The following is a 22,552-nucleotide window of genomic DNA, read 5'->3' as shown; positions in this document are numbered from 1 at the left end:
TCCAATTCTATTATGCCTAATTCAGTAGTGATTTCTAAGATACAGCTAGTCAGATACTGTTCTTCCTCTGTATCCCTTGTACATAAACCTCTTGGTCTATATCCCCTCCTACAGTGTGTGACCTAGACTTAGTGACAGCATTCGCATTTAAAATAGATGGATGTGCAACCAGTCACTGTGCAACTTACCTGATCTTTTTCAGTCATTTACTTGGCTTTTCTCTTTTATTTTGAATTTGGTGCTTACTAAATATCCAACAGTTTTTGTCGTACTTTAACTTATTTTAATTTTACTTTCAATGTTTCTTATAACTTCAATCTAGTTTGTATCTTATATACCCAGTCTTTCCAGATTTTTCACTAATCACATTACTTGTTTTATTATATTCTTTACAGTATCTTCTAACTATTCAATATGCTTAAAACAACTTCATGAATAATACTCATAGTTCCAAAGAAAAGATTTTACTTCTCGTAACAATCTGTTTTTACAACTTACAACCTTAGGTATTAACATGCATAAACACAGACTCATTTACTTATAAAACAAGAGGTGTTTTCCACACTTTAAAATTACTAGATGGACATTAATTATGATGGGATTCTTTTGATTTTTTGTGTAACCTTGTGGCAAATAATTTATCAAAGAATATTTTAAAAATTGAAAACAGGAAAAGATTGGGAAGATTTCATCTCACTTGTGCAAGAGAAGTTAGTTTAAGAGCAGTTTAGTTGCTTAGCTTACAGTTTGGCAATTTACTAGGCCTACAGTGTCTATTGAACTTGTAAATTGAGTCGTTTAGGAGATAAAGGCCTGGATGTCTCTTTTGTGGTTCAAACAAAGGGCTCAGCTCTGCCTTTGGGAGTCTTTAATAGGGAGCTTATCTAGCTCCCAGAAGAAGTTTTAAGTTTTACAACATTTAATAAAAACATAGTAACTTGATGCAACTATAACTTTTCTCAGAGGATGACAGTATTGTTTCAGATCACACTACAGTTCTTAAACTTATAATTGCTTTGTCTTAAAAACACATCTAAACTTTTAAAACTTCCACCCAATGTAGCTTTTCTTAATTTCACACTTTGAATGTGATGTTTTAAATCTTTCTTTTCTGTTTAAGCACAAATATATATATATATATATATATATTTTAACCAATATACTACTAGTTTACTTTAAAGCACTGTAATCATAATAAATACAGCACAAATTTAACACTTACAGACAGAGACTGGTTAAACACATATTTTATGCACATATCAAGTATAAGCTGCAAGACTCGTTTGGACTTCAAACATATAAATCTGGCTGATTTACTTTAGAACTGCTAGTTCTGTTAAACTTTTGTCCAAACTTTTAAAACTGCATATAATTCACAGACTTGAGCAGACACTTAAGGATCTTGATCTTTACAATATTCTAAACGTCTTCTTAGCCTAGCCTTTTTGTGGTAACACAATAATTTACTTTCAACACTTCTGAAAACTTCTAAAACTTCTAAAATTTTTTTTAAAAACTTCTCAAGACTTTCAAAACTCCAAGCAAATTTCCAACAATTTTTTAATCTGCAAAAGTGCATCAATCTTTCTCAACTAGTCTCTCTTAAAAACTTTTTTTCAAAGTTGTACACCATCTCTATAGGTATGCACATAATTAAGGAGATACACTTCAATACTACTTTCTTCTAGGAAAGAAATGTTGCTATTTTTCTCTAATAACACCTCTAGATCTTTTCTTAACACATTGAAACTTAGTTTAGAAATTGATAAGGTATTTATTCTTTTATATTTTGGTGTCTCTCTTAATTGCAACACTTTTAATAATAGGAACTTCAAATTCTTTTCCTTTTTCTATTTCTGTAGGGACTTTTCATGTTTCACATCTTCCTGGTATTTCTATAATACATGTTTTCTTTGCACTAAGATCAAAAGCTTTGCTAATGTGAGCCTCTTGAGATAATGTGAGCTGTATCTACTGGCACTTCTTCCTTCTCTCTTTTTCTTGAATTCAACTTATTAGGAGGAGCAGATGGTCTTACAGCCTCCTCCACAGGCTGGGCAAGGGAGGTAAATTGTCACAGGACTCCCAAGTGTTATTTTTGATTTTCAGCTTTAACCCTTGATTCTGACTCATCTTGTCCATTTTAACCTATTAGTAGTAAGTTTCTCATAAAGGAATTTTACCTTCTCACTATACCCTTCAATCCAGTGCCTGCAATACCTTAGAAGTTTCAGCAGCTGTCTGATCTCTCTTTTTGTCTGTGGGAGGGTAAAGCAACAATTCTTGCTACTCTTTCAGGGTCTAATTTATTTTTCCTTTTTATTAACCAATGTCCCAGATATTTAACTTCAGGTTCAGTAAACTGTAACTTAGATTTTGAAATTTTTAGGCCCTTATCTTTTAAGAAGTTTAATGATGTTATGGTACTTGCTTTTACATCTTTCTCTTTAGGATTAGCCACTAAGAGGTTATCTACATATTGTTATAATTTTGTCCCTTCTATTTGCACAAATTGATTTAATAATTGTTCAAGAGCCTGACCAAACAGATTTGGTGAATCTACAAACTCTTGAGGCAAAGATGCCTACTTGAATTGCTGCTTTTTATTTGTCTTTGGGTCGCAGCATTTCTGTAAATTTTGATTGGGAATAATCTTGTACTAGCATAGTCCCATAATCTGGCAGAGTCCCCTTCCTCTTTATTTTGCAAATTCTTACCACCCACGTGATGATGTAAAGCTTGGCAAGTCCATCTTTTTGAAGGTGCTAAACACAGGCTAGATTAGATGTTTTCTAATTTCCTCATTTCCCCCTATTTCTACGCAATAATGTATCATTAGTTCTTTGGATCTTATTTGTCTCTTGGGGCAGTTCTCTTAGTGTTCTAGCATCCACCTCAACGCACTATTTCTCGGAATTTCAGGTAGACTGTTCTCCTGTTCTTTTTCAGGTTTGCTCTGAGTATTTCCCTGAATCTTGCTCTTTTTTTGCTCCATTTCACAAGCTCTTCCTAAAGTTCCCTTAACGTACGTACCTTTTTCTGAGCTGAAAGGAATTCCTAGAAAAACTTTTTTACTGGTACTGTGTCTAAGTTCTGATCCCCTTTTGAAAAAATATTACCAGTCTACTAGACACACAGCAAACCGGTCTGTGGATTTTCGGCTGGTAATGAGCTCTTGTTCTTATCTTTTCTTTTACCTGGATTTCTTTTTCCCCCATGCTGGAGAACTTACCTTCCCCTTTCTGATCCTGCCCGTAATCGATCCCCCTAGCTCCCCGAGTTTCAGGTTTTTTTGTCTGAAAATGATTTTTTGTCTGCTTCCCCCTCAACCGACCACTTTCCTCTCGGAAGAGTGGAACTGTGATCCTGGGGTCCACACTCGCTTCGTGCCACGTCTCATGACTTCATGACTTGTTTGATTAGAAATCATACTATATCCTATATAACACTCATACCACATCTGACAGAATACTCAAAATGTACGAATTATCAATATACACATACACATATAGTCTCAATCAGCACAAATTACCAAAATATACGTAACAAAATGCATCAGGCTTTTTATTATACATAAGCATTTAGTTGCTTTGTTGTAATATCTCTTAGCTTTAGCACAAGTTCCTCTATTTTATTCTAAGCATCAGTCCTCTTGCTACTTCCTGTCTTTTACTCTACTATACTTCTTTTATTTTGATGCTTTATTTGGCCATTTGGTCAGAAAGTTTCAGAACCTTTCTTTGTGTCTATTTTGGGCACAGCAGATAGAAACATTTGCTGATTCCATTGCCAATTGACACAAATCACAAAAACATTTTTCATAATTCTCCCCTTTATCTTATTGATTCATGTCTTTGCTTCAAATTGAGCTAATACTGTTTGAGTTTCAGTTTTATTTGGTTCTGCTTTGCCCTTGACTGTCATAAGGGAGTGAGTTTTTTCTCCTGTGGTTGTTATTTTAGGGTTTATGGGTATTGCTGAAATCTGCATTCCCTGGACCACTGAATGCATTAACCTAATGAAGCATGGAATCAAACATGGTATAAACAATAGGCCTAATGCAGAAGAAAGCAACATAAACCCCAATGTTTTCCACCAGGCACCTTCAAACAAATTATTCCGTGAATTGTCAGTTAATGTGGAATTCCATTATTGCACTGGAACACGTGCAACTTGTTTAATTTTGTCTACCAAATGTGTAACAGCCTCTCCATTATCATCAGTCTCTAAACAGCACTCAGATGTACTAAATTTTCCACAAAACTCCCTTTCTTCAGCTCATAAGTAATCTGGGGCTAGCCTATTCTGATATACTGCTGCTCTGGTCTGGCTTAGTTGTCTAGCTACAAGCTTCAATGCCTCTGATGTTTGGTTAAAAGTAATTTCTACACTGGCCTGTAATCTAATAATTTGGTTAAGCATATAAATAGGGGTTCTATAACCCCAGCTGCTGTGCTGAGCCCAGGAGGCAGGATCACAGTAATCTGTGATCCATTGGGAAGTCCATTCTTCATTTTTCCAGGTCTGTTTTCCTCCTATTTCAGTTTGTTTTCTTCTGCGCAGAGTTTCCTAAAGAGATTGTCCCAAATATTCACCTTTGCTCTTTGTAGCAAAAAGAATGCAGGTTGTATAATTGCAATTGTACAGGTAACTCTCCACCTCTTTGATGATTCATCATATGCCCTTTTACCACATATCCAAAATAATCCATTTGAAGCTTTCCTATTTTCAGCCTTCTGCCCCTGATTTTCCCAATATCCCTTAAGATCTTTTACCTCCTCTAAAGGATTGGCATGTGTTGCACTTTCCCAGCAAACAGTTCCATTGGTACAATTGATGGAGCAATAACCTGTTGGTGGTTTTGGCCACCAGGTTGTAAAAGTGGAGTTGGTGGTATATATCATCTTGCAGGGGGTGTGTCCTACATACGTAGTATAATTGTTTCCTTTCCTAGAAATACAAATTTGGCCTACTACTTCATGAGTCAATATTTACCCCTGAGGTTGAATTTCATTAAATCTTTGTGTAGTGTTCCATAATATCAACTGATCCGGTCCAACCCCTTCTCCCCTCCACGGCCATTGCTCGGTTATTTGGGATCCCCACCAACCCAACAGTTAGTCACATTTAATTCCTTAACTACTTTTTGCATCAGATCAATAAACAAATTTTTTTCCTAACATGGGGAGGTCCCAATCCCTGAGTCTTTTCTTAATATTTTATACAGGTCACTTCCTCCTCTTGTTCTTTTTGGTTTGAATTTCCCCTAAATTCTTTGTGACATTTTTCACTAACTCTTCCTTGAATTTATCTTGTATTCCCCCTTTATTTGAGTATCCCCACGTTCCGCCTTTGGGAAAAGAGAAGAATGGTTCTCCCTGGTGACAAAATTGATAGTTTCCAGGTGCCCATCCTCCCACTCCTGAATCTGTTGCTACCCAGTAAATCTTCTCTCCTGTTGTACAGGTTTCAAGTTGTCCTGGCCCATAACATCCTGCATTAATATGAGTGTGTGCTCGGGCCATGGTCCAGCCATACTTTACATTTTGGTCGCACTTCAAGCAGGGATTGGTTTCCCATTCCCTGGAAGACCCAACAGTACCAGAAGGCCCCACAGTTTTATTGTCCCTCTTCCTCCTTGGCCTCCCGGGGTGCTCCCAGCAGTGAGGGGTACCATCTTCTCTGCAGCAAGGATATTCTTCAGGGGTTCCGTGTGAGCTTTCCTGCATTCCGTGCCGTTTCTTAAATACTTCCCAGTTCTTTGCTTTGGCTGGCTCGGATCCGCAAGGGACTCGATTACGTTTGCAACGCTCAATCTTTTTAATATTTGCCTCACTTGATAGTCCCCCTCTTAATCCATATTTCCACAACATCTACCACTCATAAGAATCTAGTTTTAATGTTCCTTTCTCTAGTCTCTTTTATAAAAAATATATTCAGACAAAATCTGTTCAATGTGTTTACACTCTGGACACAACCCACTTGGAGGATAATCCCTGTGACAATGATAACAGCACCTCTCCTTCCAATAGTTGCATTCAGTGCTTACAAAGGGATAGCAATTACAGTCCTTTTCAATACAGGTTATTTTATCTCCTGACATCTCTTGAGAATATGGCATCCCATATAACATCTTGTATGGGGAGATCCCATGCTCTGAGTTTGGCATTGTTCGAATATTTAACCACACCAATGGTAAATACTCGGTAAATTTTGGATTAATGCTTAATCCAAGATAGTTTTTTTTTAATCATTAGTTTTGCTAGGTGATGCTTTAGGGTCTGGTTCATTCTTTCAACTCTCCCCAAACTCTGAGGGTGCCAAGGGGTATAATATTCCCAAGAGATCCCTAGAGCTTTCATTACTTTTAACACTTTTGAGGTAAAGTGGGAACCCCGATCCAAATCAATCACTCTAATCATCCCAAATCGTGGAATTATTTCTTCTAAAATAATCTTTGTAACAAAATGTGCTGTTGTTTGTGTCACAGGGTAGATCTCCACACAATGAATTAATTGGTCCACTATTACTAACAACTACTTTTATCTTCCCATTTTCTGTAGTTTGGTAAAATCCACTTGTATCTTTTCAAAAGGCCTATAGGCAGTTTTTCTCCCTCCCCGCGAGGTCTGTCTAGATGTCTTCTTGTTAATTTTCTGGCAAATAATGCATCCTTGTGTCTTCTGTTTTGCTATATCAAATATTCTTATACACCCAAAAAACTTTAAAAAGTGGTCACTTAGTGCTCATGTTCCCCAATGAGTTCATGAATGTAACTTGAGAATTATTCTTTTAACATTACTTTTAGATACCATTTCTCTACCATCTGGTAAAAGCCACTTATGCCCTTCTAGCTTAGCCCCTAGTTTCTGCATCTCTTGTATTTCCTTTGAGATAGAGCATTTTTGATACTGATACTTTGTATCATCCTCACTGTTATTCCAGTTATTTAAAAAACACAGGTAAGCATACTGCTGCCCTTTGTGCTTCTGCATCAGCCAAATTATTGCCATGAGTCCCATAATCCATTCCCCTCTGATGTCCTCTTACATGGACATCAGCTATCACTGATGGACCTCTCAAAGCTTCTAATACTCTCACTCTTATTGGAATGATTGGCTTAGTTATTTCTATCTTAATGGGTCCATTAATGCTTATTATACATAAGCATTTACTTGGTTTGTTTTAATATCTCTTAGTTTCACCACATCTTTGTCTATTTTATTTCAAGCATTGGTTTTCTTGCTACCTCATCTCTTTCACTCTACTGTACTTCTTTTATTTTGCTGCTTTATTTGGCCATTTGGTCAGAAAGTTTCAAAACCTTTCTTAGTGTCTATTTTGGACACAGCAGATTGAAGCATTTTCTGATTCCATTGCCAATTGACACGAATCACAAAAACATTTGTCACAGAATCAGGGGAGGATGAGCACTGGGACCCCCAAAAGCCCCTCAGCATGGCTGAGCAGAACCTGGGAGCGGGGGGGATGCCCAGGACCCACGGGGCCCCAGCAGCTCTGAGAAGAGGGACCCCCATAACCCCAAAGTAAGGACACTGGAAGCAGGGAACTCCTAGGAAGTGGTTTTGGACTTAGTGAATTTTGGAGGTATTTCTGGCCACCAGCCACCCAGTGACTTCTAGAGATGGACTTGGAGAGCAGGACCTTCAAAGCTAATGTCCTGGTTTAGGACAATTTTGGGAGAAAACCTCTAAAGGTCTTTCCTCTAGAAGACCAATTTCAAGTGGCTCCTCCCCCAACTGCTTCTGGAAAAATATTTCCTTTGAGAAAAGTGGAAAACACTGTTTATTTAACAGGCAAAGCACTCACCAGCCCAAGAAACGAGCAGTATTAAGCAATAAAACCTCTTGCTGCTCCAGAAGAGATGACAAACTCACAAAGCCCCTCCATGGGCTGTAGCTCAGCTCACTCAATCTCTTATCAGTCCCTCTGGTGCTGGAAATGCCGCGGCCCAGCCCCGGTGGGGCACAGGTGTGAGCTCCTGGTGCTCTTGTGAGTGCTCAGTCCAGAGCAGGTTTAGACAGGTCCAAAGACAAGGAAAGCAAAAAACCACAGTCCAGGGGGAACTTCTCTGCCTCAGCAAGCTCGAACTAACTAAAAGCAAAAGGAGAGCTCTGTCCTGCTGTCTGTCCATCCGCAGACAACAGAGGAGCAGGAATGTGGAGGTTCTGAAATGAGAGAGGTTCTGAAAACAAACTCCATGTTTCTTCTTCCTCTTTGCTCTCAGAACCAGCCTTAATGATACAAAACTTATTTCAGAGGAATGGGGATGCGAGCATCATAAAGTCACTCCTGAGACCCCTAAACCCCACTCAGCCTGTCTAAGCAGGACCTGGGAGAGGGAGGATGTCCAGGACCCATGGGCCCCTCAGCAGCTCTGAGAATAGGGACCCCCATAACCCCAAAGTAAGGACCCTGGAAACAGGGAACTCCTGGGAGAGGTTTTCGACTCCTTCTTGATTTTTGGAGGTATTTCTGGCCACCAGACACCCGGTGACTTCTAGAGATGGAACTGGCCAGCGGGACCTTCAAAACCAATGCACTCACATCTTGTTTTTCTCCCAAATTAGGATTTCCCATTCCCAGACCTTATCTGGATAGAGGAGAAGGCTGCGAGGAAGCAGAATATGCTCCAGAACACTGAGGCAGGTGAGGAGGAAGTCAGCGCCCCTTTCCCCCTCTCTCCTGCTCCATCTCCCAGCCCAGCACTGCCCCTGGCTGCAGGACAACCCTGCTGCCAACGCTGTCCTGCTGGGGATGGACTGGGGGGATCTCTTTCTCCTTCCCTCTGGCACAGAGGCAAATCCCATCCTCTCCTTGTCCTTCCTCCTGCAGACAAGGAGCTGAAGATGGAGAGCAGGGAGGACAAATCCCCACGGCAGAACCTCATGGACGAGGCCGTTTTGAGCGGCTCCACAGCACGGGAACCTAATGGGGCTGAAAAGCCTCGGAGATCCCTCAGGAGGAGGGGCTCCAAACCCAGCCCAGGATATGCTGAGGGAGAAAGACCCAGCCTGTGCCAGGAAGGCAGCCAGAGATCTGGCCAGAGCTCTGAGGTGGTGGTCAATGAGCAGCTTAATGATGGCAAGAAGCCCCACCAGTGCTTGGAATGTGGGAAGAGTTTTCCCGCGAGCTCCCACCTGATCATCCACCAGAGGATCCACACCAGGGAACGGCCCTACGAGTGTGGGGAATGTGGGAAGAGCTTCAGGATCAGCCACCAACTCACTGCCCACCAGAGGATCCACACTGGGGAACGCCCCTACGAGTGTGGGTAATGTGGGAAGAGGTTCCAGACCAGCTCCCACCTGATCACCCACCGAAGGATCCACACTGGGGAATGGCCCCACGAGTGTGGGGAATGTGGACAGAGGTTCAGGATCAGCTCCCACCTGATCGCCCACCAGAGGATCCACACCGGGGAACGGCCCCACAAGTGTGAGGAATGTGGGAAGAGCTTCAGGATCAGCTCCCACCTGATCGTCCACCAGACGACCCACACCAGTGAACGGCCCTATAAATGTGGAGAATGTGGGAAAGGCTTCAGGAGGAGCTCCAGCCTGAAACTCCACCAGATGACCCACACTGGGATACGCCCCTATGTGTGTGGGGAATGTGGGAAGGGCTTCCGTGACAGCTCTCGCCTGATCATCCACCAGACAATGCACACTGGGGAATGCCCCTACACGTGCTCAGAATGTGGGAAGAGCTTCATTGAGAACTCCAGCCTGATTATGCACCAGAGGATCCACACTGGGGAGAGGCCCTACGAGTGCGGGGAATGTGGGAAAAGCTTCATCCAGAGCTGCCATCTGATTCTCCACCAGAGGATCCACACTGGGGAGAGGCCCTGTAAGTGCAGGGAATGTGGGAAAAGCTTCACTGCGCCCTCCGCCCTGATTGCCCACCAGAGGATCCACACTGGGGAGAGGCCCTACAAGTGCGGGGAATGTGGGAAAAGCTTCAGCCAGAGCTCCAGCCTGACTGTCCACCAGAGGATCCACACTGGGAAGAAGCACTATGAGTGTCCTGAGTGTGGGGAGAGGTTTCAGAGCAGATACCGTCTCCTCAAGCATCAGCAGATTCACACAGAATAGAGGCCCTTCCACTGCCCCGAGTGCAGGAGGGGCTTTAAGAAAAACTCCACCCTCATCACCCACCAGCGGATCCACGCTGGGGAGAGGCCCTAAGAGTGTCCCAAGTGTGGCAAGCGCTTCTCCCAGAACTCTACTATGACCCAGCACCAAGGGAGGCAGCAGTAAGGGAAGCCCTACAAGTGCCCCGTGTGCAGGAAGAGCTTTGAGCGCTGCTCCAACTCCATCCCCCACTGGAGGACCCCCATTGGATGGTCCACGATGACCCTCGTTTGGCAGAGACTTGGTGATCCATGGTCCTTTTGATCCATGTTAGGAAGAAACCTGGCTGGTGATCTCCACATCTTCCTGGCTCCTCTTGGACACTCGGGCAGCAGGAGAAAAATCCATTGGGTTGCAAACCGCCATCAGAATTTCATAGGGGACAGTACAGTTTTTTACTTTGGACCCCAAAAATATCTCACCTTTTGCATCCAATCATTTCTTCAGGTGGCATCAAGGAATACTGGATGGTGTTGGAGGTCTTTTCCAACCTAAATCATTCCATGATTCTAATTGTCTCTGGCCCATAGGTGTCTTGCACAGCCAAATGGTGATGGACTGGGGCACAAAACCAGGATTTTGGAGACAGTGGAGTAGAAATTCCTCTAGAAAAGATCCTTTCTACCCACCCAGGCACATGGATACTCAGCCAGCATGTACACGTAAATCCTTTTATTTTGGCCTTGATTTTCCTTCATATTTCTTCATCCCTTCACCCAACACTGGGGAAAAAATAAGACATTTAACTAAGTCACGGATGGTGACATTGGGGAATATGGTGGGGATGGAGCTGGGGACATGGACAAGGACATGGGTGCGGACATGGCTGTGGATGGCGATATTGGGCATGGAGGGGGTGTCACAGGTATAGATGGTGACATGGGGCTATATGGGCATGGATGAGGACATGGGGGACGTGGCCATGGGTGGTGATAAGTGGCTTAGGGGACAAGTCCATGGGTTGACATGTCCATGCCATGAGGTGTCCCATGACCAAGGACAGCACATCCCCACCACCACCACGATACTGTTCCCTTCATGCTCCCGTTTATTCCCTGCTCTTTCCCTGGCTGTGACACCTCCCTTGCAGGATGTCCCCATGTCCAGGTGACCCGTGTCCATCAGCCACTCCCAGTGGCTCCAGCAGCAGCCAGAGCCCGCCTCAGCATGCAGGATCAGCTCGGGCTTGCGACGCGGGGGTGGCCTCGCCGTGTCCCTCCGCAGCGCAAACCGGGACAGTGTCAGTGCCACTGCCACCTTCATCTCAGCCATGGCAAAGCTCTGCCCGATGCAGTTCCTGCCACCACATCCCCACTGTCAGTGTCACCCCACTGTGAACCCAGCCAGAGACGGGGGTGGCACCTGGGGACACTCCTGTCCCCACTCCACCACATACCTGGGGCCAGCAGAGAAGGGGATGAAGGACGACGGGTACCGTCCCTTGCTGTTCTCTGGGCTGAACCTCAGAGGGTTGAACACCTGGGGTGACACCAGCACAGTCACACCGAGGGGACACAGCTGTCACCATCATGGTGACAGGGACACCTCATAGGGCAGCCCTACCTCAGGCTCAGGCCAGAGGTCTGGGTTGTGGTGGGTCCCGTAGATGCTCATCGGGCAGATGACCCCTGGTGGGATGGGAATGGCCACTTTAGGGACAGCAGATGAGGGTGGCTGGTGACACTGGGGACACCTTGGCCATGCCATACCCTTGGGGATGACACGGCCATCAGGCAGGGGAATGTCCTCAGTGCAGCACTGGGACACAGCAGTGACAGGAGGGTGCAGCCGCAGGATCTCCTTGATGCACGTGGTGGTGAAGGGCAGCTGCGACAGGTCCTCCCTGGGGACAAAACAGGGGTGGCACCCTGTCCCCGAGCCACATGACCTGGGGTGGCCCTGGGGACATCTCACCATTCAATGTCTGCAGTGTCCCGGCCAGCCAGGAGCTCCTGGACCTCCTGGCGGCATCGCTCCTGGTGCTCAGGGTGGCCAGCCAGGTTGTAGAAGAGCCATGTCAGGCCACTGGCCGTGGTGTCATGACCTGTGGGGACATTGGGTGAGTGAGGGGACACTGGAGTGGCTCCTCCCCAGTGGCGCCTGAGAGCTCGTGCTCACCCTCAAACATGAAGGTGTCACAGCCTCAGCCGCCATGTCCTCGTCCGACAGGGTGTGGCCGTTCTCGTCCTGCGGGGGTGAGATGAGCCTGGGGCCACCTGGGGCCACTGGTCTATGGCCAAATCCCATCCATGGCCACCACTCTTCCCCAATGGCCACCACTCTACTGGGACCACCATCCCACTGGCCATCAGCTCTACGGTCAATGCTGCCCGTGGCCACCACTGTTCCCCTGTGGCCACCAGTCTATGCCCAAGTCCCTCATGGCCACCAGCATCCTCTTGGCATCTATGGCCAACCCTTCCATGGCACCACCATCCCCTAGACCACCATCCCCCCATGGCCACCACCCTGTGGTCACCATCATCTCCCCATGGCCACAGCCACCCTCTTGATCACTTCCATTTCTCCATGGCCACCACCATCCCACATCCCCTCATGGCCACCAAAGGATGAGGGTTGTGGGACAACCAGAGGCTGGACATGGTGACACCGTTGGGTGGCCTTGGGGAACCTCAAGGACAGGTTGGTGGCCACTGTGGGGTGGCATTTGGCCTGGCCATGGTGACACTTCTGGGACCTGTGGACTTGGGTTGGTGGCCACTGCCTGGGCACTGCCAGGTGTCTGTGTCAGGTGCGGTGACACCCATGGGTGGCCCTGGGGATCTGTCTGATGTCCCCTGTCCTACCTGAGGCACTGAGGAGTGGCTGGAGGGTGCTGGGGTGGAAGAGGCACAGGACAGGCAGCCAGGGAAGTCCCCACCAGAGGCAGCCATGAGGGTACTGGGCCACCAAGGTGTCCACCTGCTGTAGGGCTTCCTCCGTGCTCTGGCCCCGAGGACAACAGGACATGTGTGTCATTGGGGACACAGATAGGCTTGGGGACATGTGTATCCTCAGGATACTGCCAGCCTTGGGGACATGTGTGTCTGTCCCCACTGTCCCCTTGCTGGTGCCACCACCCCATCCTCACCATCCCCCCAAGTGCCACCACCCCATTCCTTCTGTCCCCTCACAGGTGCCACCACCCAGTTTTTCCTTTGCAGGTGCCTCCACCGCTGTCCCCGCAGGTGCCACCCACTGTCCCCTCACCATGCTGGTGTGTCCCAGCAACCAATTGTGCCAGGGCAGGATGGGGAACTTGTTCAGCTGGCGACAAGTGGCCCGGAATCGGGTGACAGCCACCAGCGCATCCCAGAGCCACCGCAGCACCAGGGCCACCATGAAGGTGCCCAGGGCCACCACGCCCAGGGAACCTAGTGCCGTGGCCACTGCCATGGAACCGCTCCTGGGGACAGGCTGGGGACAGGGCAAGGGGGGGGCATGGGTGGTGTCACCACGGAGTCACATGGTGCCGCGCTGGGTGTCACCGGATCCGCCTTTTGTCGTAATGCACGTTCTGGTGGCAGCGTCCTCTGACACGTCCTGATGGCTTCTTGTGCTGACATGTCCTGGTGGCAGCGTCCCCACATGTGTATCCTGGTGGTATCGTGTTCACCCTGCCTTGGTGTGTCTCTGTCCCCCTGTGTGTGTCCCTGTCCCCTCCATGTGTCCCTGTCCCACCTTCCATGTCCCCTTCTGTGAATCGCTGTCCCCCACCAGTGTGTTCCTATCCCTCTGCACAGGTCCCTGTCCACATTCCCCATCATCGTGTGTTCCTATCCCATCCTAGTGTCCCCATCCCCATCTCCCCCATGTGACCCCCTTCCCTTCCATGTGTCCCTGTCCCCTCTGAGTGTCCTCATCCCCACCTCCCCCGTGTAACCCTGTTCCTTTCCGTGTGTCCCTGTCCCCTCTGAGTGTCCTCATCCCCACCTCCCCCGTGTAACCCTGTTCCTTTCCGTGTGTCCCTGTCCCTCTCTGTATGGCCCCTGCCCCCGCCCCTGGTGGGACCAAAGTCCCCGAGGTCCCAGGGCTGTGTCCTGTGGGATATTCACGTATCCCACAGCATGTCCCCATGTCCCATAGGATGTTCCAATGGCTGTTCCTTGCACTGAGCTTCTCCCCTGTGCCAGCACAGAGAGGGACACCCCATGACACCCCACAGCACCCCACGGCACTTTGACCTCTGGTTTTGTCTTTTCTCCTTGGTTTGGTGGGCACCTCTGGCACAATCATCTAGTACAAGTGGAGGTGGTTCATTAACTGATCTCAGAGTGCAAAAACAACACAGAGGGGATTTCAGTATTGATCAAAAGAAATGCACCTTTTATTGATTGCCCATAGCAAATGCCCTAGAAGGGTTAGAAAAGAGATAAAATATAAAGACAGAGAGAGAGAGAGATAGAGAGAAAGAGAGAGAGAGAAAGAGAGAGAGAGAGACAAAGAGAGGGTATAGCTACCAAACATAGAGACAAAATCCTTATGGTCAGGTCAATGGAAATTCACCTTGTGACATTGGGGAGAATATCAAAGTCCTGGTTAACTCAGGTATTGTATTTGTGTTTCCTCCAGACAGGGAAGGAATGATGAATCTGACTCCATGTTCTCAGAAGGCTAATTGATTATTTTGTGATACTATATTATATTTAAAGAATGCTATACTAAACTATACTAAAGAATACAGAAAGGATACTTACAGAAGGCTAAAAAGACAATAATGGAACTCGTGACTCCCTCCAGAGTCTGGCACAGCTTGGCCCTGATTTGCCAATAAGTCAAAACAATCAGAGCAAAAACCCATGAAACAATCACCTGTTGGTAAACAATCTCCAACCACATTCCACATGAGCAAAACAGAGGAGAAGCAAATCAGATAATCATTGCTTTCATTCTTCTCTGAGGTTTCTCAGCTTCCCTGGAGAAAAATCCTGGGCAAAGAGATTTTTCAGAAAATGTGAATGTGACACTGAGGGGTCTATTATAGTCCTTTGCCAAGGAGGGGAACAGGTAATTCTCTTGAAATTGCTGAGGGGGAACAGGTACAATGAAGAGTAAGTCTGTTGAAATCATCAAGGGGGAACGGGTCATGTTCTCAGCAGTGAGTGAGAGTCATTGTTTTCTTGACCCAACGACCACACCTGGCACATCTCCCTTCAGTTTGGTCAGCCCCTCTCCCCGTGTTAGAATCACAGGGGTCTCAGTCTCAGTTCTTGGGGGGGGGGGGGGGGGTGGCTGCAATCTCTGTCTGTCATTGTGGTAGAGAAGCAGATGAAGGGTTTTCCATGGGGAACCACCAAAGTTACCCCTGAAAGTTCATTTGGCCAAGAGGTGGGGAAATTGATGGGCTAGTGCCAAGAAGCAGGTGCAAGCATATGGGGTGAGTCACTCCTTTGCCAGTCCCCTGCTAGAAGCAGTCACTGCAAACACAGCTGTGCACAATCACTTGGGCAGCATCCACCTCAGCCAGGCCAGAACTCCAGTCAGGGTCCTCGGGGTCCCAGTCCCTGTCCTTGCGACAGTCGTGAGGAAAATGAGGGAAAGTTTGGACCATCTCTTACAAGGGCCCATGGCCCCAAAGGGGCCTCTGGATTCTCCAAGACCCCAGAGTGTCACAGGGCCCCTGTGATGCCATCAGTCCCTGCAGTGTCACCATGTTCCTAGGAAACACTGCAGTGTCACAGAGGAGCAGCACTGGAGTAGGCACAGCACCAGGGGAGGTTTGGCAGCGTTCCACTCTCTGTGAGACCACAGCAGTGGCAGCCACAATGTTCCCCTCTCTCTGACACTACAGGTGTGGCAGTACCATGTTCCCCTCTTTGTGAGACCACAGCAGTGGCAATTCCAACATTCCCTTCTTTGACACCACAAGGGTGGCAGCCCCAAAATTCCACTCTTTATGACCCCACAGCAATGGATGCCCCAGTGTTCCCTCCTCTGTCACACCAGAGCCGTAGCAGTGCCAGCATTCGCCTCTCTGTGACACCACAGTGGTGGCAATCCTGACCTTCCCCTCTCTCTGACACCACAGCAGTTACAGCCCCAGCGTTCCCCTCTCTGTGACAACACAGCTGTGGCACTCCCCCTAGTCCCCCTCGCTGTGACAGCAGAGGTGGCACCCCCAGTGTTCCCCTCTGTCTGACACCAACACAGCGGCAAACCAAAGATTCCCCTCTCTATGAGAAAACAGTGGTGGCAGCCCCAAGGTTCCAATCTCTCTGACACCACAGCGGTCACAACCTCAACTTTCCCCTCCTTGTGACACTGCAGCTGTGGAAGCCCCAAGTCCCTGTCTCTGTGGAACTGCAGCAGTGGCAGCCCCAGTGTCTCTCCCTCTCTGACACCACAGTGGTGGCAGCCCCAAAGTTCCCCTCTCTGTGACACTGCAGGGGTGGCCGTCCAAAGTTCTACTCTCTAGGACAGCACCACAGTGGCAGTTCCAACATTCCCCTCTCTGTGGCACCTCAACATCTGCAGCCCCAGTGTTCCCCTGTCAGTGACATGACAGCAGTGCCAATACCAATGTCCCCTTGTCTATGACAGCAAAGAGGTTGTAACCCCAACGTTCCCCTCTCTGTGACACCACAGTAGTGGAACCCTCAGCGTTTTCCTCTCTGTGACAGCATTGCAGTGGCAGCCCCAACACCCCCCTCTGTATGACACTGCAGGGGTGGCAGCCCCAAATATTCCCCTGTTTGTGACAGCACAGAAGTGGCATCCCCAGCATTCTCCTATGACATTGGAGCATTGCAGCAGCAGGCACAACATCCCACTCTGTATGGCATCACTCGGGGGGCACCCAAATGTTCCCCTCTTTGTGACAGCACAGCGGTGGCGACCCCAGTGTTCCCTTCTATGACACCACAGCAGCAGCCACCCCAACTTTCTCCTCTCTGTGACACCACAGCTGTGGCAGTTCCCTTGTCCTGGTCTCTGTGACACCACAGTGCTTTGTGCCCAAACGTTCCCCTCTCTGTGACACTGCAGCTGTGGCAGCAGCACTGGAACAGAAGCAGCAGCCATGGAACAACAGGGGAGCAGGGGAGGAGCAGAGACAGAGCTCTGGAGCAGCGGGAGATGAGCAGTGCTGGAGCAGTGCTGGAGCTGTAGTGGAGCAGTGGTGGATAAGCAGAGGAACTGAGCTGGAACATCCCCAGAGCAGCACTGGAGCAGCTTTTGAGCAGCAGTGGAGTAACCATGGAAAAGGTGGAACAGTGGTGGAACAGGAACCACAGACATGAACAGTGGTGGCACACTGGTGGCACATTGGTTACATATATGTGGCACATTGGTGTCACATTGGTGGCACATTGGTGGCACAGGCCCCACGGCCGTGGAGCGACACAGGAGATGCCGACGCTGCGGGACACAGAGCGGCTCCGAGCGCTTTGTCCTGCAGGGACTGACTCTGCACACCAGAGCGATCCCAGCAGGATGACCCAGAGTGGGGGAAGCAGAAGGATTTGCTGCTGGGCTCTGGAAGGCAGGGATGGAGAACATTTAATGGTGACCTGGAGGTTTGATCCTGCTCATTGTGGCTGCTTTTGGGGTGCCAGGACCGTTCCAGTCCATCTGAAGTCATGAACTCAGGAGATACTCAGAATAAAAGCAATCAAACTGCGTTCTTTACTGCAGGGAAACACAGCTTGGGAGAAGTTTCATGATTTCTGATTTAGGAACCCAACTGGGTCAATTATTGGCCTGTGGTTTGTTCTAGTCCTGAAACTATTCCCAAAGTTCTGGGATTTGGCGTTAAAAACGAGCAATGTGCCTCATGACCTGGATATTGCACATGGAGTACAGAGCTATTTGTGGTCATTATGACTCAGAAAAAAACTGGAATTTTCTTTCTTGATTTCACTCTTCCTTCCTCTCTCTCTGGCATGAGGGCTCCAAGACTCCCTGCAGGTCTGCTTTCCTGAAGCTGCTCCTCTGGAGTTGGGATGGGACAAATGAGCATTGGGAAGTGGGAGGAAAATGGACCATCCAAACTGCAAACCCTGTTCTTGTAGCGTCTGCATTTACAGTGTTTAGAAACTGTCATGTTTTCAACTCTCTGACCAACTTCCACATTTCTCTCTTTTGCCATGGCAGAAAACCTTCCTTTGGACCTATTTAGGAACTGACCCTCGGAAACGCCTCAGTGCAGATGCTTTTTGGTTGGTTTTGCTAACATATGACAAGAAAATCAGCACAAGGGGAGGGATGAGGGAGAGGACAGAAACAACTCCTTTCTTTTCTCCTCCTGGTAGAAAGTCTCCTGTGCAGATTGTGCTGCAGCCAGAGACTTCCCAGGCCAAGGGCTGAGGGAAGGGATTCAGCTGAGGCAGCTGAGACAACTCCTCCCTGCTTTGCAGCCCTGGGGCTGGCAGGGGACACAGCTGCCCCCTGTGCACCCGACACACCCTCTGGAATGGGGGATTCTTCCTCCCTCTGCCAGAAGCTCCTTCTCCATCCCTGGCCTGGCTGCTCCTGCTCTGAGCTCCCTGCCATGCTCATTGCTGGGCTGGGGAGCAGGAGGGAGGAGCTCAGCGCCAACCTGGGAGGTGCCAGCGGGGTCAGAGATGTGTGGAGGTGACAGTGACAGAGTTATGGGATGTGCAGATGGACACAGGGACAAGAGAACACCTCTGGGGGAAACCTCTTCAAAATTTGGGGGATTTTTGTTTGTAAAATACATATAGATATGGATACACAGACACACAGTGTGACTTTGCTGAAAGGGTTTATTGATTATTGATTATTGAAGGGAAATGGCCCAGGGCTCCCAGGGGATCAGAGGGTTCCTCCAGGGATGATCAACTCCTCATGCCACCAGAGGGGATCGGGACACCGGCGTCCCCACAGCTTCCAATCCTAAAAGACAAACCCCAGAACGTGACTCTGGAGCACACTGGGCCATGGATGGGCTTTGTCCCCACCCCTGTCCCTGCAGGCACGGCTCACCTAGGCATCCAGAGAGGCAGCCAGGCGCTTCACACGCAGATCCAGCAGCTTTTCAGGCAGAGGGGGCTGGGGACAAAGGCAGGGTTAGAGACACACTGGGGACACTGGGCTGGACTGGGAGGCAGGGGAGAGCAGGGGGGGGGCTTGGGGAAGGGGCTGCAGGAGCAATGGGGTGCAGGAGCTGCTGTGCTCCTGCCCAGAAGCACTGGGCACCTGGCCAAGAGGCACAGCTGGGGCAGGGGCTGCGTCCTGGCTCATCCAGGGGGTCCTGGGGTGACAGGGACAGGAATGCAGCAGGGGCCCTGGGCAAAGGCTTCCCTGGCGAGGAGCCGTGGGGCAGGCTGCTGTCTGGGCTGTCAGTAGGGGTGCACTGGGCTGTGCTGGGACAGACTGGGATGGGCTGGGCTGTGGTGGCCATGCAAGGGGAGGGTCTGACACTGGCAGAACTCGTGGTACCCACCAGAGGCGTCTCCAGGTCCACGACGTTGTCTAAAGCCAACTGCAGAGAGACCAGGAGACCTGGCTGGTCACTGGGATGTCCCCAGTGCCAGCGAGGGATGGGGGGACTGAACTGCCATCCAATTCCCTGAGGGGATGCCCTCCAATGCCAGCAGCCCACTCACCTCCCGGAGATCATCTTGGGTTCCTTCCAGGAGTGCCTGGAAAGGAGAACAAAGGCTTGGTCTGGACTGGACCTTGTGGGGCTCTGGGGGGACACGGGTGCAGGGAGCAGGGCCCAGGCAGAAGGATGGGAATTCAGGGCCTCCAGGGAAATCTGCTGGAGGTGGGGGGAGACCCAAAGATACTGATCTGGGGACAGCTGAGGGCCCATGAGACAGGGCTGGGGGCGTGGAAGGAGCAGGGTGTGAGGTACAGGGGAAGAGAAAGGAATTGCAGTGTAGGGACATGGGAGTGCAAGAGAGGGGCTTGGTGGGGACAGAAGAATGAGGATGGGTAGGGACAAAAGCAACAGGAATGAGAGATGGTGTGGGAGTGGGGAGTGAGTCGGGGAATTGTACAGGGGGACCCTCCTGCATTGGAGAGGAAGAAATGCAAAGGACTGAGGGGAAACATGGAAGGAAAGGCCTCAGGAATGGTCAGGGGCACAGAGAGAGGTACAAAAGGGTGGGTTGGGAGGGTAGAAAGGGCAGGATGTGGGGACAGCGTTTGGCTGGTGCCTCACCTTGGCCTGTGCCGGGGGGCACAGCAGGATGGAGAAGAGCAGGGCCACGCTGAGCACAGCCACCTTCATCTTCCTCTGGCTCTGGGCAGCAATGCCTGAGGCTGCAGCAGGTGAGGAGCACCTTTATCCCTGCTGGGACTCCTCCCTGCACCCTCCCTGCCAGCCCCCAGGCCAAAGCCCGGCTTGGCACAGCCCCCAGCCCTGGCCACAAGCCCAGCCCTGGCACAGAGTCCACCCCACCTGTGGCAAGGATCCAGCCCCCTTGCCCGGCATCCCTCCAGCTTCCTGCATGGGGCAGCTGCCCCTGGAAGGGCCCAGGCACCTGGGGGGCCAAGGGGGGCAGGCAGGGAGCCAAAGGCATCTGAGGACCCTGTGGGGACAACCCCCAGTCCAACACAATCCATCCTCCAACACCCCCAGTGCCAGATCCCCCATCTCCTGCTGCCCCTCTCCTCCCAGAGCTTTCCCTGTGGGACAGCCCAGAGCTGAGCCCAGCCCCAAACCCAACATGTGGGAGAACAAGGGGAACAAGGGACATGTGATCAGGTGGGTGATTGGCATCTCCAGTCACTGCAGACACTGGGAGCACTGGGCAATGCTGATCACCTGCAGACAAGGCTGAGGGTTGGGAATGGCTCAGGCGTGGCAATTCCCACATCCACACAACCTGATATCCTATTCCCTGCAGATGCCAATCCCATCCAGTCTCCATGCCCAGAGCACTGTCCAGAGGGGAATGTGCCCTGCCCTGACCCTCATCCTGTCACACCTGCAGCCACTGAGCCCTCCCAGAGCACCTGGGGCATGGCCCTGGCTCTGGGCCCAGGCCAGCACTGGCCCTGAGCAGGATGTGCCCATCCCAGGGACATGGGGAAGGGGGCACCTGTCCCCAGGCAGCCACTTGGAGCTAATTGTGGTAACAGAGGTGTCCTGTGAGGAGCAGGGGTGTTGGTCCCTTATCAGCATCTCTGACAAGCCCTGTTTACCCAGGCCCTGAGGCACCAGGAGGACATTCAGATATCTTGGGCTTTCTGGGACTGCCTGGTGCAGGGTGGTCTGTGCATAGGGGAACTGAGAGCAGATGGATCCCTGGTGGGGACAACCCCCACTCCAACACAATCCATCCTCCAACATCCCCAAGAACCATGTACCCCCATCTCCTGCTGCCCCTTCCCTCCCAGAGCTTTCCCTGTGGGACACCCAGAGCTGAGCCCATCCCAAAATCTGTTGGGCCCCAGCAGAATTGTCTCTGTTCCTGCTCTGGCACTTTGAGGAAACAGTGGTGGGCACTGACCCCTCTTCCAGGGGCATCAGGAGCCCAGACTCAGGGAAAGCAGGAATGTGGCAGGACTTTGAGTCAAGGGCAGGCAGGTGATTGGGATCTGCAGCCCCTGGAGACACTGGGAGCACTGGGCAGTGTTGATCACCTGTTGATCACCTTGCAGACAAGGCTGAGCCTTGGGCAATGCCTCAGGTGTGCTTGTTCCCTCAGCCAGACCACTCCATTTCCCTTTCCCTGCTGGCCCCAAACCAGTCCCATCTCCAGCCCCAGAGCAGAGTGCAGAGGGCAATGTCCCCTGCCATGCCCCTCAGCCTGTCCCACCCACGGCCACCGTGCCCACCCAGAGCACCCGTGTCCCGCTCTGCACAGCTGCCACATGCAGGGTGCCAGGGACCCCATCCCCAGCGAGGCTCAAACTCCAGCCCTGGCCCTGGCTGCCATGGGCTGCAGCTCCCCAGGGCCCTTGGCCCCACACAGGGTCTCTGCAATGGCCTGGCCCTGAACTAAGGCCAGTGCTGGCCCTGAGCAGGATGTGCCCATCCCAGGACACATGGGGAAGGGGGCACCTGTCCCCAGGCAGCCACTCGCAGCTACTTGGGGTAACAGAGGTGCCCTGTGAGGAGCAGGGGTGTTGGTCCCTTATCAGCATCTCTGACAAGCCCTGTTTACCCAGGCCCTTAAGCACCAGGAAGACATTCAGATATCTTGGGCTTCCAGGAAGGAAAATCCATGGTGAAGTGATTCCCGGGGGCTGTCCTTGGCAGTGACTCCTGTTTGACATTCCAGGCCTTTAGTGAAGGCTTCTGCACCTCTCTTTCCCCAGGGACAATGTGGATCCATCCCAGATGTGTTGTGGCCCAGCTATGAAAACATTTCAGGCCACTGCCTTAACTGTTTGCTCTGGAACTTGCCCAAGGAGCTGCAGGGTCCAGGAAGATTTTCTTGTGGAGTGCCCCAGGACTCAGAGACCAGAGTGTCCCCATGGAG

General features: G+C 49.9%; 2 protein-coding genes and 1 pseudogene across 2 annotated transcripts in view; 1 reads left to right on the top strand and 2 right to left on the bottom strand.

The window, feature by feature from the left end:
• The window catches only part of LOC135287357 (zinc finger protein OZF-like), a 184,796-nt pseudogene extending 173,954 nt beyond the window's left edge, over nucleotides 1-10,842 (top strand).
• Nucleotides 1-22,552, bottom strand: part of LOC135287394 (uncharacterized) — a 91,698-nt gene that overhangs the window by 11,178 nt on the left and 57,968 nt on the right. The window lies entirely within an intron of this gene.
• Nucleotides 11,206-13,553, bottom strand: LOC135287235 (cytochrome P450 4F3-like). The gene is given in 9 exon segments (XM_064400596.1): nucleotides 11,206-11,318; nucleotides 11,321-11,454; nucleotides 11,554-11,636; nucleotides 11,721-11,785; nucleotides 11,867-12,000; nucleotides 12,072-12,201; nucleotides 12,276-12,294; nucleotides 12,297-12,344; nucleotides 13,368-13,553. Coding segments are annotated over 9 exon segments (912 nt in total).

The sequence above is a fragment of the Passer domesticus genome, chromosome 29 (genome assembly GCF_036417665.1).
Source record: "Passer domesticus isolate bPasDom1 chromosome 29, bPasDom1.hap1, whole genome shotgun sequence".
Classification (NCBI taxonomy): domain Eukaryota; kingdom Metazoa; phylum Chordata; class Aves; order Passeriformes; family Passeridae; genus Passer; species Passer domesticus.
Note: the sequence above shows the minus strand (reverse complement) of the source record. Positions and strands in the feature narration are given on the sequence as shown.